General features: G+C 40.9%; 1 protein-coding gene across 3 annotated transcripts in view; it reads left to right on the top strand.

Annotated features, from left to right (window-relative positions):
- LOC123520193 (glutathione S-transferase Mu 3-like) overlaps positions 1-12,499 on the top strand; it is a 67,903-nt gene extending 55,404 nt beyond the window's left edge. For 2 of the 3 annotated variants that reach the window (XM_045282238.1, XM_045282236.1), the window contains exons 2-5: positions 11,143-11,283; positions 11,523-11,702; positions 11,837-11,932; positions 12,226-12,499. In XM_045282238.1, the coding sequence (XP_045138173.1) occupies positions 11,143-11,283; positions 11,523-11,702; positions 11,837-11,932; positions 12,226-12,426 (618 nt within the window). In that variant the 3' untranslated portion in view covers positions 12,427-12,499. Of the gene's footprint in view, positions 1-9,300; positions 9,371-11,142; positions 11,284-11,522; positions 11,703-11,836; positions 11,933-12,225 lie in introns of those variants that run through there. The other variant, XM_045282239.1, reaches the window with a different exon arrangement.
- The last annotated feature ends 752 nt before the right edge of the window (positions 12,500-13,251 follow it).

Genomic DNA, 13,251 nt, shown 5'->3' with positions numbered 1-13,251 from the left:
CATTGTGGCAGCAATGCACAGCACAACTATTGGGCATTATAAAGATTAAATAAAAATTGGTCTCAAGATGGTGGGCGAGGTCAGATAATGGCTTGGCGCACTGTTGCTTGGGCGCGTGTGACACGGACAGAGGTCAAGGACTGACTGAATAGCTGGGCCCCTGCATCACACCGACCTGGGGCCCACATGAATCATAGACACGTGACCGTGGATGCGCGGATGGAAGACCTCATGGTACAATAACTTTTTGATAGGTAGACGCACGAGGACATTATTGGAACCACCAGCTGACTCAGTGACGTCATCCGGTCGTGTAAACAACTCCATATCTTCGAGTGGGTGTACACGTGTGGCAGAATTTGATCTTGGATTGTATGTTTCATGTGCCTTAATATTAATTTCTTATTGTTAGTATAGCCAAAGCTAGACCTTGTGCAGTGTATGGATGCACGCCTGCCAAGTCTAGTAATTTTAAATATTATAAATTCCCCAAGAACAAGACCATCGCAAGACAGTGGTTCCAAAAATGCTATCGTGCTGACACAGTAAAGGTAAATAATGCCGTGATTTGTGAGCAACATTTTAGTTCCGCCCAAATTAAGTGCAATTTGAAATATGAGTTATTAGGTTCCCCAGTTCCAAGGAGTTGGAGGATCTAAAACTGAGGCAGTCCCTGATCAAAATCTGCCATTTCGTGGACACGATAATGGAAGTGGCCTTTCTGCAGAAAATACAGGTAAGGAAACTTAGATTTACTGGCTAAATCTGATCAGTTTCAACACTCCAAATTAGAAATTGTATAATCTGCTTATGCCTAATGAACGAAATTAGTTCTACTAGTAGCCTAGACCTAGTCCATAATTTACAGGCTATGCCAGCCTTACAGGCTACTGACTGTACCATGGTACAATAACTTTTGATGTCTCTCGTTATTGTACCATGGGTTTACACTCAAGAATAAAGTACCTATATGAAGTGTGAATAGTTTAGGGCCGATGCAAGCTAAAGGAATGGATTGCCACGTTTAAATAGCGGTATGCACTCACGGTCCATTCATATTACATGCATTTCAATGGCTTACGGTCCCCACTGAAATGCATTTAGTATGTGACAGCACTGTAAACAGAGCGTGACCGTCCCTGTATAGTGTGGATCGCCTTTAGACTCATACGTGCATTAGCCTTTAGCCTCTTGTAGTTTTATATGTAGAGAGAACAGTGAGGTGCTGAGGAAGACGACGAAGGTACATGAAGGCGAAGAGGATCAGAGGAAATCAATGTGCATTATGCAATTATACATAATGTATATGGCTTGAAAAATCTACTAACAATGTTTTTGAGCCACATCTACTAGGCTATCTGACATATCTTTATCCGTACAATATCTTGTCTATCGCTATGAAATATCATCAACATTCAATCACTAATGTGTATCATATTTAATTTTCGACTGCATAACTAATGGATCATGAAAAGAAAAAAAGTTTTATATTAATTATTCATGATTTAATGAGTAGCAGACTATCGCGATCAGAGCTGGCTAGGCGAGTGGATGACGTCACAAAAACAGCGTTTCAGAAGGTTTACCAGTAGGGCTGTGAGTTCAAGACTCTCGTGCGTCTACCTGTCTCGTTATTGTACCATGGAAGACCTTGTATATCTGGACCGTGGGAATGAGAATATGGACGGCGCAATTAGCGCAGCTGTCTATGTAAATAAAGGGCAAGGAGCCAGACGAGAGGACCCAGAAGTGAGATTATTGAAGCACCTCTGGGATTAAGACAGCTGGGAGATTGGAGTAAGGAAAGGGGGTTTTCCGGATTTACGGAGCAAAGAATCAACATGAAAAGAATTATCACAATGGATAGAGAACTTAAGAGTTTTGAGGAAAATGGTTACCTGGATTTTTGAAAAACAGGATCAGCTGATTGAAAAACCTAGAGCTGAGAGAGATGTTTCAAATTAGAGAGTACTGTTATAATGAACAATGACATTAAGAAAACTCTACATGAAATAAAAAGGGAAAACAGCACCCTTAACCCCTTCAGTTCCAAGACGTGTTTCCATATTCATTCTGGTGACTATTTGGTGATTTATACAGCTTCAGAAACTCAAGTGGGGGGGTTAAACTAGTGGAGACTGTGGCCATTAACCTTCTGCCCTCCATAGACCCTTGTTAATGTCAATAAAATGGTCTAATGGTACACAAACCTCGTATTAAAAATGTGTCCCAATACTGAAGGGGTTAAGAGCAAATGTACGAACTATGAAGTAGCAGTACAAGGGCTGCAGGAAAAGCTAGACTCAAATATGGAAACAGAAAAAAAGGATAACCGAAGCAAAACTAGAGGGATGGAAGATCTGGAAAAAAAAAGAAAAAAACAAAAAAAACAAGGAGAGAAAAAATGAATTTGGCTGAAGTAGTTAAGCAAAAACAAGGGAGAAAACGAAGGACACAGTCTTACAAGTGATCACAGAAAAGGAAGAATTAGCCGAAATACGGTGGGCCAAAAAGAAGTGAACAGTCATATATGGACTAGAAGAAAAAAAAGAATCAGTGAAATTTGTGAGAGAGGAGAAAGATATGGTTAAGGAAATCATCATAGTGGTTCAAGATGAAGAACAGAGTCTTGAGAAAGAAATGGAAGAAATATACAGACTTAATTGGTAAATAATGAGGGAACGAAAATGGCAAAAGACCACTAAAAATTAAAAATGAGATCTTAAGTAGGGATAGAAGAAATATATGCGAGGACTGGAAAGTTGGCTGATAAGGCAGAATATAACAATTGGATAAAGATAGAGATTAATCAGGTAGAAAGGAAAAGAGAGAACTGAGAAGTGAAGATAAGAAGAAAAACGAGAGGACAGCGAATGAGAAGTTCTATTGGAGAGTGTTAGACATGAAGGTGACGAAATGGTATATTCGGGAAGGGGAAGGAAATCATTAAGAGTCATGTATACAAACATAGATGAATTTATATCAGGAAGCTTGGAATTGAGAGATCATATATTGGAAAAAGCACCGGATGTGGTATGTATGACAGAAACAAAGTTAAATGAAGAGATCTAAATGAAGTTTTGAAGAGCAGGTATTTAATGTTTGAAGGAGAGACAGATGGGGAAAAAACAGGAAGAGTATTGATAATGACTCGAGAGGATATATACGTGCAGGGAGTACAGTACGGAGATGGACTGGCAGAGGTCTTAACCGTAGGAGGGAAAAAGAAGTATCATAGTAACACATGTGCCAACGAAGACTAATTCACGGAGGCTTGATGTACATAAAGAAATGCAAATTGCCTGGACAATATGTTAAGGAAGGACAGAAGAGTGCTACTTGTGGGAGATCTAAGCTGCAAGCATGAAATTTGGGAAGAAATGGATGCAAACAATCACACTGGTGTTTGGGAAGGATGTGTTACAACTTGCAATGGTAAACACATTGGACCAATGGGTGAAGAACTACACAAGATATAAAGGGGAGGAAGAACCATCTATGCTGGATTTGGTATATAAAAAAAAAAAAACTTGTTTAAACATCAAACACCATAGCCCAATGGGAAAAAGTGACCATGTTGTCCTAGAAATTTATTTAGAGGATCACGAAATTTGAAATGCAATGAGGGACACAAACAAAAAAAGACGGAACCACGCCAAGTCAAATTTTGAAGGATTAAGAACTTGTTTTGGCAGTATTGAGTGGAAGGGAATTATGCAAGGTAAGACAATTCAAGAAAAGTATGATATATTCCTAGAAACGTATAATGAGGGGTAAAGAGATATGTTCCCGTATACAGAGTAAAAGAGAGGAAACACACGTGGTCTATACGTGCAAAGGGCCAAAGGCTAAAAAGTGTAAGGATGCAGCTTGGAAATTATTAAGGAAGCAACGAAATGAAGTAAACAAGAAGCAGTATAAAGAGGCATGAAACGTATACATAAGGATTAAAAGGCGGGAGGAGAGAAATTTTGAAAAGGATGTAGTGAAGAGATGTGGAAAGGAACCTAAGATCTTTTATCAAAAATATTCAAATGGAAAAATGACAAACAGAAACCAATTCTAAGTTAATTAAGAGGAATAGGATATATGAAACACCGAAGGAAATTAATGAACTCATGAATGAAAGCTTCAAATCAGTATTTGATGAAGGGGGAGAGTTCATAGAGCCAAACAACCAAGCGACACAGGAAGGATTAAGAGATGTCATGGTACAAAAACAGAAAATTAGAGAATTACTATAAAAGGTGGATGTAAGAAAGGCAATAGGGCCAGATGGTGTGTCAGGATGGACACTAAGAGAATGTAGAAAACAACTGGTGGAACTAATTTGGGATGTAATCAACAACTCTCTAACGGAAGGAAAGATACCAAAAGAACGGAAAAGAGCAAATATAGTCCCAATATACAAAAGAAGAAAAGACTGAGCCCGTAAATTATTTTGTTATAGACCAGTGTCACTAACTAGTGTTGTGGAAAAGATCTGTGAAATTGTTATTAAAGAAAAAATGGTTAGAATATCTGGAGATAAATGAAATAATCAATAACTCCCAATTTGTTTCAGAAAAGGGAGGTCATGCATAACAAATTTATTAAGCTTTTATACAAGAGTAATAGATGAAATACAAGGGAGAAATGGATGGATTGACACAGTGTGTCTAGATATCCAAAAGGCTTTCGACAGAGTACCACATAGAAGACTCCTAAAGAAAATAAAACACATGGGAGGAATCTTAAATTGGATTACAGACTACTTAACAGTTAGGGAAATGAGGACAACGATAAGAAACACCCGTTCAAGCTGGAGCACAGTTACCAGTGGCGTACCACAGGGTTCGGTGCTGGCACCAATTATGTTCCAAGTATATGTTAATGATATACAATTAAGAGGGTTTTACTAACTACATATTTTCTTTTGCAGATGATGCGATGAATTTGATAGTAACAAGGGATATTGGTGACTGTATAGAAAGATATTGACAAGGTCAAGAAATGTAGCCAAAAATGGAAATTAGAATTTAATATCAGGAAATGCCATGTAATGGAAATGAGTAAACGTAATAGAAGACTTACATGGGAATATAAAATGGGAGAAGAGATTATAATGAAAAAGAGAGAAGAGAAAGACATGGAAGTGATTATACAAGACATCCTGACTCCAGAAAGACACATAAATGGACTATTTGCTTTAACATACAAGACACTAACTAATATCAGGGTGGTGTTCAATTATATGGATAAGAGTATGATGAAAAAGATCATAACCACTACGATAAGACTTAGACTAGAATATACATCAGTGGTATGGTCACCATATAGGCAAAAAGACATCAAGAAACTAGAAAGAATCCAAAGGACTGCTACAAAGACAGTTTCAGAAATAAAGGATCTTCCCTATGAAGAAAAACCGAAGGAGATGGAACTACCAACTTTGAGGGATAGAAGGGAAAGAAGAGATCTAATAACGATGTGTAAGTTAGTAAGCCATATGCATGGAAGACAGATAGACGAGACCTGGTAACACTGACGGGGAGAGAGATAGACTAACAAGAGGACATTCCAAGATCATAAAAAGTCAGTGTCTGAGGAACATCAAGAAGTTCAGTTTTCCACACAAGACGATGGACATCTGGAATGGATTAAGTGAAGAGATTATAACAAAAGAAAGTGTGCACAAATTTAAGGAAAAGTTGGTTAAATGTAGATATGGAGACAGGTCACTATGAGCCCTGTTCGAACTCTATAACATACAACCAGATAAGTACACACAAATGCGCGCACACACACACACACACACACACACACACACACGGTAGCTCAGTGGTTAGAGCGCTGGCTTCACAAGCCAGAGGACCGGGGTTCGATTCCACGGCCGGGTGGAGATATTTGGGTGTGTTTCCTTTCACGTGTAGCCCCTGTTTACCTAGCAGTGAGTAGGTACGGGATGTAAATCGAGGAGTTGTGACCTGGTGTGTGGTGTGTGCCTGGTCTCAGGGCTATCCGAAGATCGGAAATAATGAGCTCTGAGCTCGTTCCGTAGGGTAACGTCTGGCTGTCTTGTCAGAGACTGCAGCAGATCAAACAGTGAAACAGTGAAACACACACACACACACACACACACACACACACACACACACCGTGTAGTGTAGTAGTTCGCACACTTGGCTTACAACCGAAAAGGCCTGGGTTCGAGTTTCGGGCGCGGCGAGGCAAATGGGCAAGCCTCTTAATGTGTAACCCCTGTTCACCTAGCAGCAATTAGGTATGGGATGTAACTCGAAGCGTTGTAGCCTTGCTTTCCCGGTGTGTGGAGTGTGTTGTGGTTTCAGTCCTACCGGAAGATCGGGCTATGAGCTCTGAGCTCGCTCCGTAATGGCGAAGGCTGGCTGGGTGACCAGCAGACGACCATGGTGAATTACTCACACAGTGGTTAGTATGCTCGGCTCACAGCCGAAAAGACCCTGGTTCAAATCCCAGGCGCGGCGAGGCAAATGGATAAGCCTCTTAATGTGTAGCCCTTGTTCACTTAGCAGCAATTAGGTACGGGATGTAACTTGAGAGGTTGTGGCCTCGCTTTCCCGGTGTGTATGTTGTGTGTGATGTGGTTTCAGTCCTTCCCGAAGATCGTTCAGTATGAGTCTGAGCCCTTTCTGTAGGGGAAAGGCTGGTTGGGTGACCAGCAGACGACCATGGTGATCACACACACACACACACACACACACACACACACACACACACACACACATTCCTCGCGAGCGGCGAGGAATATGGGCGAGCCTCTTAATGTGTAGCCCTTGTTCACCAAGCAGTAAATAGGTACGGGATGTAACTCAGGGGGTTGCGGCCCCGCCGTCTCGGTGTGTGCTGAGATGTGTGTGGTGGTCTCAGTCCTACCCGAAGATCGGTCACTATGAGCTTTGAGCTCGTTCCGTAATGGGGAAGACTGGCTGGGTGACTAGTAGGCGACCGTTGAACACACACACACACACACACACACACACGCCTGGTAGCTCAGTGGTTAGAGCGCTGGCTTCACAAGCCAGAGGACCGGGGTTCGATTCCCCGGCCGGGTGGAGATATTTGGGTGTGTCTCCTTTCACGTGTAGCCCCTGTTCACCTAGCAGTGAGTAGGTACGGGATGTAAATCGAGGAGTTGTGACCTTGTTGTCCCGGTGTGTGGTGTGTGCCTGGTCTCAGGCCTATCCAAAGATCGGAAATAATGAGCTCTGAGCTCGCTCCGTAGGGTAACGTCTGGCTGTCTCGTCAGAGACTGCAGCAGATCAAACAGTGAAACACACACACACACACACACACACACACACACAGAAATACACGCGTGGGCACGTGCGCGCGCGCACACACACACACACACACACACACACACACACACACACACACAATACCCAGGCCCTGTAAGAATTACAAAATTTACAACTAGGTGAATACACACACACACAAAAAAAAAAAATCACGCGTGAGCACCTGCGCACGCCCCCACACACACACAATAACCTGGGCCTGTAAGAATTACAACTAGGTGAATACACACACACACACAAAAAAAAAAAAATACACGCGTGGGCACCTGCGCGCGCCCACACACACACACACCGCGTAGTGTAGTGGTTAGCACGCTCGACTCACAGAGGGCCGGGTTCGAGTCCCGGCGCGGCGAGGCAAATGGGCAAGCCTCTTAATGTGTAGCCCCTGTTCACCTAGCAGTAAATAGGTACGCATCACTTTCCGGGTGTGTGGAGTGTGTTGTGTTCTCAGTCCTACCCGAAGATCGGTCTATGAGCTCTGAGCTTGCCCGTAATGGGGAAGACTGGCTGGGTGACCAGCAGGCGACCAGCAGGTAGTGAATTACACACACACACACACACCGGTCTTTTTAATATTGTCAATATGACATTTACAGTATCACAGTCCGTAGCTGCAGGCGATATATGACTGCGTAAGACAACCGGATTATCCACAAAGAAAGAGACGTCTTTGAGGAAAGTAGTTACAATATGTTAGAGAGAGAGAGAGAGAGAGAGAGAGAGAACTGCTGTTTTCATAATTCCCTTGGCCTTGAGGGCTGTTGTCGGGCAACACGAACTCTTTAAACAAGAGGCCTAACGGCATATAAATTCAAGACTAAATCAAGATTTTACAAATTAAACTTAGAGCTAATAACATTTTTTTTTTACGTAGGGAATAGGGCCAGCCAAGGGCAAAAAAAAAAGAGAAAGTTAGATAAAGGCCCACTTGAGCGCTGGCTCTCCAAAGAGTTCAAAAAGTGCCAAAACCGTCAGCCAGAATTAGGGGAGCAAATGCCTCGATACCTCCCTCTTAAAAGAAGACAAGTTGTAGGAATTCGGAAATACAGATGCAGGGAGGGAGTTCCAGAGTTTACCAGTGAAAGGGATGTTACCAGTCATAACAGAAATTGGCACTGTGCCAGAAAATCTTAAGAGAATAAAGACTGTATGGTAAATATGAATTTGGTGTAGATAATGGGTGACTGATATCATGTCATTTTAGAATATAACGATCAGGCAATTGGGCAACTGCATGAGACGACAATATATATAAGAATACTAGGCCGAATTTTTATTTAAAGCTTGTTCTTTGATGCAATCTAACAATATTCATATACTGAATTATTGAATATATCATTTATGTGAAATATTCAAAATGTTTTGGTTGGTAAACGAAATTGGTCAAATTCAACTGAATTAACCAAATGCATGGATTTATAATATTGACATAGATATTATGTAATGATATGCAATGGAGCTGTGTTCCATCCTTCCTTGAAGTTTAAGCAGATTAATTGATTCATTTCACACACACACACACACACACACACACACACACACACACACACACACACACACACACACACACACACACACACACACACACACACACACACACACACACATCATTTCCCCAAATCATCCTTTTTTATTTATTATTTTTTTCCCATCTTCACATTATTCACTATGTTTTCTCTCCAAGACGATCTCTTTTCCTTATTTTCTTTCACTATCATTGAAGACAATACTGGACTGTGGAGTTTGAGTTCAGTATGCAGCAAGGTACACTTTGCCTGTGACGCCACATTCAACAATCGAATGCCGCGATGTGACTTGAAACAATGAACAGAGGACACATCAGCCTCACTATCCATCTCGCCAACGCTGATTGCATGTCATAATAGCTTGTCCTTCCGTAATATTTCTCCTCCGCATGAACAGACTACATAATATCCGTGGCATTTGCAATATAAAAGCTGAAAATGTGTTGTTATTTCCTTCCACTTGCAGCTGAAGTGTTGACGTGATAGCATGGCTCCTGTATGGCTTACTGGGATGTCCGCGGGGTTTGTACAAAATTCCCTTTCTTGTATCATTGTTCACTGTTCATGTCTCCGTTCTTGAGAAAGACTTTCAGAGTGGAAGGTCGGGGACTAATGGGGGAGATTCATGACCACAGTACCTGTATTATTTATCTTTAGCTACTTAGTTTTTCCCTGATTTATTGATTGAAATAGCAGGACGATTTAGTTACCTTTGTTACGTTCAACGTAATCAACTGGAAGTTGCTGTGGATTTTGATGGCTTTTGGTAGCTGGTATTGGGGCTGTGAAAGGTTACATGGGATTTTATATTTAACTATTTTTCTAAGAGCTGTAGTGTAAGTTATCGGAGTTTTGAAGATTTCAGAAATCATATATGTGTATATATATATATATATATATATATATATATATATATATATATATATATATATATATATATATATATATATATATACAGTCGGCCCTAGGGCTAGGAACTTAATTCGTTCCGTAATGTAGCTTGTGTCCTGAAAATTCGTATCCCGAGACAAATTTCCCCATTTGAAATAAGGAAAATCGAATCAAACTGTTTCACACTCGAAAAATGTTAATATGAAAATGAATTAACACGGTACTTTATGCAAAATTTAAGTAATTTTTCTAACAAATAACAATGATAAATAATAATAAGCCGTGGTTCAACCTATATCGTTAAACAAAGAAGCACTTACACTGTGTGGAAAAACAAGGCTTGGGTAATTTGAAGGTGCGTGTTTGATCGCCTGCTGGCCACCCAGCCAGCCTTTCCCTTACGGAAAGAGCTCTAACTTATATTGACCGATCTTCGGGTAAGACTGGGACCACATCACACACCACACACACCGGGACAGCGAGGGCACAACTCCTCGAATTACATCCCGTATTTTGCTGCTAGATGAACATGGGCTACACATTAACTAAGAGGCTCTCCCATTTCCCTCGCCGAGGCCGGGACTCGGACCCTGGCCTTCTCGGTTGTGAGTCGAGTGTGCTAACGGCTACCCTGTGCAATGCACACTAACGCGGGGAAATAAAACGGGACGGAGGGGGGATAAGAGAGAGAGAGAGAGAGAGAGAGAGAGAGAGAGAGAGAGAGAGAGAGAGAGAGAGAGAGAGAGAGAGAGAGAGAGAATGTGTGTGTTAAAGCAACCAAAAGGGGAAAACACAGATGGTGTGTGTGTGTGTGTGTGTGAGAGAGAGAGAGAGAGAGAGAGAGAGAGAGAGAGAGAGAGAGAGAGAGAGAGAGAGAGAGAGAGAGAGAGAGAGAGAGAGAGAGAGAGTGTGTTAGAAGGGAAGGGAAGGAAAAGGAAAGGAAGAGAAGAAAAGAGAAGAAAGGTGGTTATGGGGCTGGATGGAGAGGAGATAAACTGGATGGTGGGGAGCTAAGTGTGTGTGTGTGTGTGTGTGTGTGTGTGTGTGTGTGTGTGTGTGTGTGTGTGTGTGTGTGTGTGTGTGTGTGTATCACTGAGGGTATCATTCATCATGCAGCAGCGGGAACCACGTGAGTTAATGACAGCATTGCTCGTAACACGAGCGAATGTTCTACCGAAGTGAATCTTTTGCTTTAAAACACAGGTCAGCCATCTACGGTAAAGATGTATGTTGCGTTCCTCTTTAGTTTATAAACGCAGCCCATACAGCCCGTATGTCACAACTGTCACTAAGTAATATGAACGCTCGCTTCAGTTACCCGTCATCAGTGCGCATAGATTCCATACCACCACTCCAAGTTTGGTTTCACCTTTTAGTGGAATTAATTGTCCTTCTCATTGCAGCTTGCCCAGCCCATCCGTCTCTTGCTGGAATACACAGGGACGGAGTTTGAGGACAAGTATTACAAATGTGGCCCAGCTCCTGATTACGACAAGTCTTGTTGGTTTGACATCAAGGAAACACTTGGATTTGATTTCCCTAATGTAAGTGTTAAAAGGGATGAGATTGATTATTATGCAAAAGTGTAAAGTAGAAGTGTTTGTAATAGTACCTACATTAGATTTTGGAAGAACAGAATGTGTGGGACTAACTTTTGAGTACATACCTTTCTCACATTGTGGCAAACTTGAAGCAAATCTGCCATCATACTCCTTGTGTTTGGGCATAAAAAGCATTCATTTGACACCTCATTAACCTTATATGTTCATCATCTTCCTTACAGCTTCCCTATTACATTGATGGGGACATCAAGGTAACACAGAGCAATGCCATTATGCGCTACATTGCTCGCAAACATGACCTCTGTGGTAAGACTGAGGAGGAAAAAGTCCGTGTCGACATCCTGGAGAACCAAGCCATGGACTTCCGCAATGATTTTATTCTCTTGTGCTATGCGACATATGTATGTTATGATAGAGCTTCCCTCGATTTCTAATGTGCTCTAAGATTTGTGCATTGATACATCATTTCTATGAGACTGTAACACATGATAATCTTGGTTATCCATCTCCTAAGTTCTTATTTTTACCTCTCTAGGACACAGGGAAGGATGCCTATCTGCAGGCCCTGTCAAAGACCATCGAAAGGTTCTCAAAGTTTTTAGGGACACGCACTTGGTTTGCTGGTGATGAGGTGAGTATAGGTGGTGTTGGGTTGAGTTGTCCAGCCCTGCAATATCTTGGTAATATTGGAAAGTCTATGTGGAGGTGGATTTGCCATGAAAAGTGCTCTTGTTCATGATCAAACCTATGTCAGGACATTGAGTGATCACCAAGGCCTGAGTGCTAATCTTACGTAGAGAGCGTTAAGTGGTTAAGCACCACATTGTAACTCATGACAAATCCTTTCTTTGACAGTTGTTGTAATTCATGGCTTTTCATGAGGAGGAGCTCCAAAGTTAATGCATCTGTTAATTTTTCATTCAGATCACCTTTGTGGACTTTATCATGTATGAATTACTAGACCAACACCTGCAGTTAGACAAGGACTGTCTCAAGGATGCTCAGAACCTGCAAGATTACCAGAAGCGCTTTGAGGAGCTGGAGCCCATCAAGAAGTACATGGCCTCCACCAGGTTCATGAAGGCTCCCCTGAACAACAAGATGGCAAAGTTCGGTAACAAGTAGAGAAGGGCTAACATGTAGAAAAGAAAGCTAGCCTAAGCCAGCCATCGCAATTAAATAAAATTGTTATTAGATATAAAGCCATTTCAAAGTAGAATAACCACCCTTCAATGTTAGTCTTTTTTTTTTTTTTTTCTTATTTATACCATGTAGGCTTTTCACGGGAATTTATGGACTAAAAGGGATACTTTTTCGGGTACCACCTATCTCAAAGCCCATCCGCTAGGAAACCGTTGCCCCGAGTGAGGAAACCCAACCTACACTCGTACCGTGAACAGTATTCGAACCCGTGCGCTTGGAGACCCCTCGGACCCCAAAGCGCGCATGGTTCCACTGCTTTTTGTGGGTAAAAACTATATTTTGGCAAGATGTAAAATGTTTAATGAAAATTGAATATTGTGATATATATATATATATATATATATATATATATATATATATATATATATATATATATATATATATATATATATATATATATATATATATATATATATATATATATATATATATATATATATATATATATATATATATATATATATATATATATATATATATATATATATATATATATATATATATATATATTGTGTTAGAGAGGAAAACTGGCAATATAAAAAGAAAAAGGCCCACATGTAAGCTCTCTTGCAGGTCCAAAAGAGGTAATCAAAAGGTCAAATCATAGAAAGTTAAAAATACAAAAAGCAAGCAGAGATTTCCAGAGTTTACCAGGGAAATGGATGAGTGATTAAGAGTACTTGTTAATAAGTCGTGCTTTAAGGAGGTGGAAAGAAAAAAAGTTAAAGGAAAAAGAAAGCCCTGTGC

This window comes from Portunus trituberculatus, chromosome 46 (genome assembly GCF_017591435.1).
Source record: "Portunus trituberculatus isolate SZX2019 chromosome 46, ASM1759143v1, whole genome shotgun sequence".
In the NCBI taxonomy this organism is placed as follows: domain Eukaryota; kingdom Metazoa; phylum Arthropoda; class Malacostraca; order Decapoda; family Portunidae; genus Portunus; species Portunus trituberculatus.
Note: the sequence above shows the minus strand (reverse complement) of the source record. Positions and strands in the feature narration are given on the sequence as shown.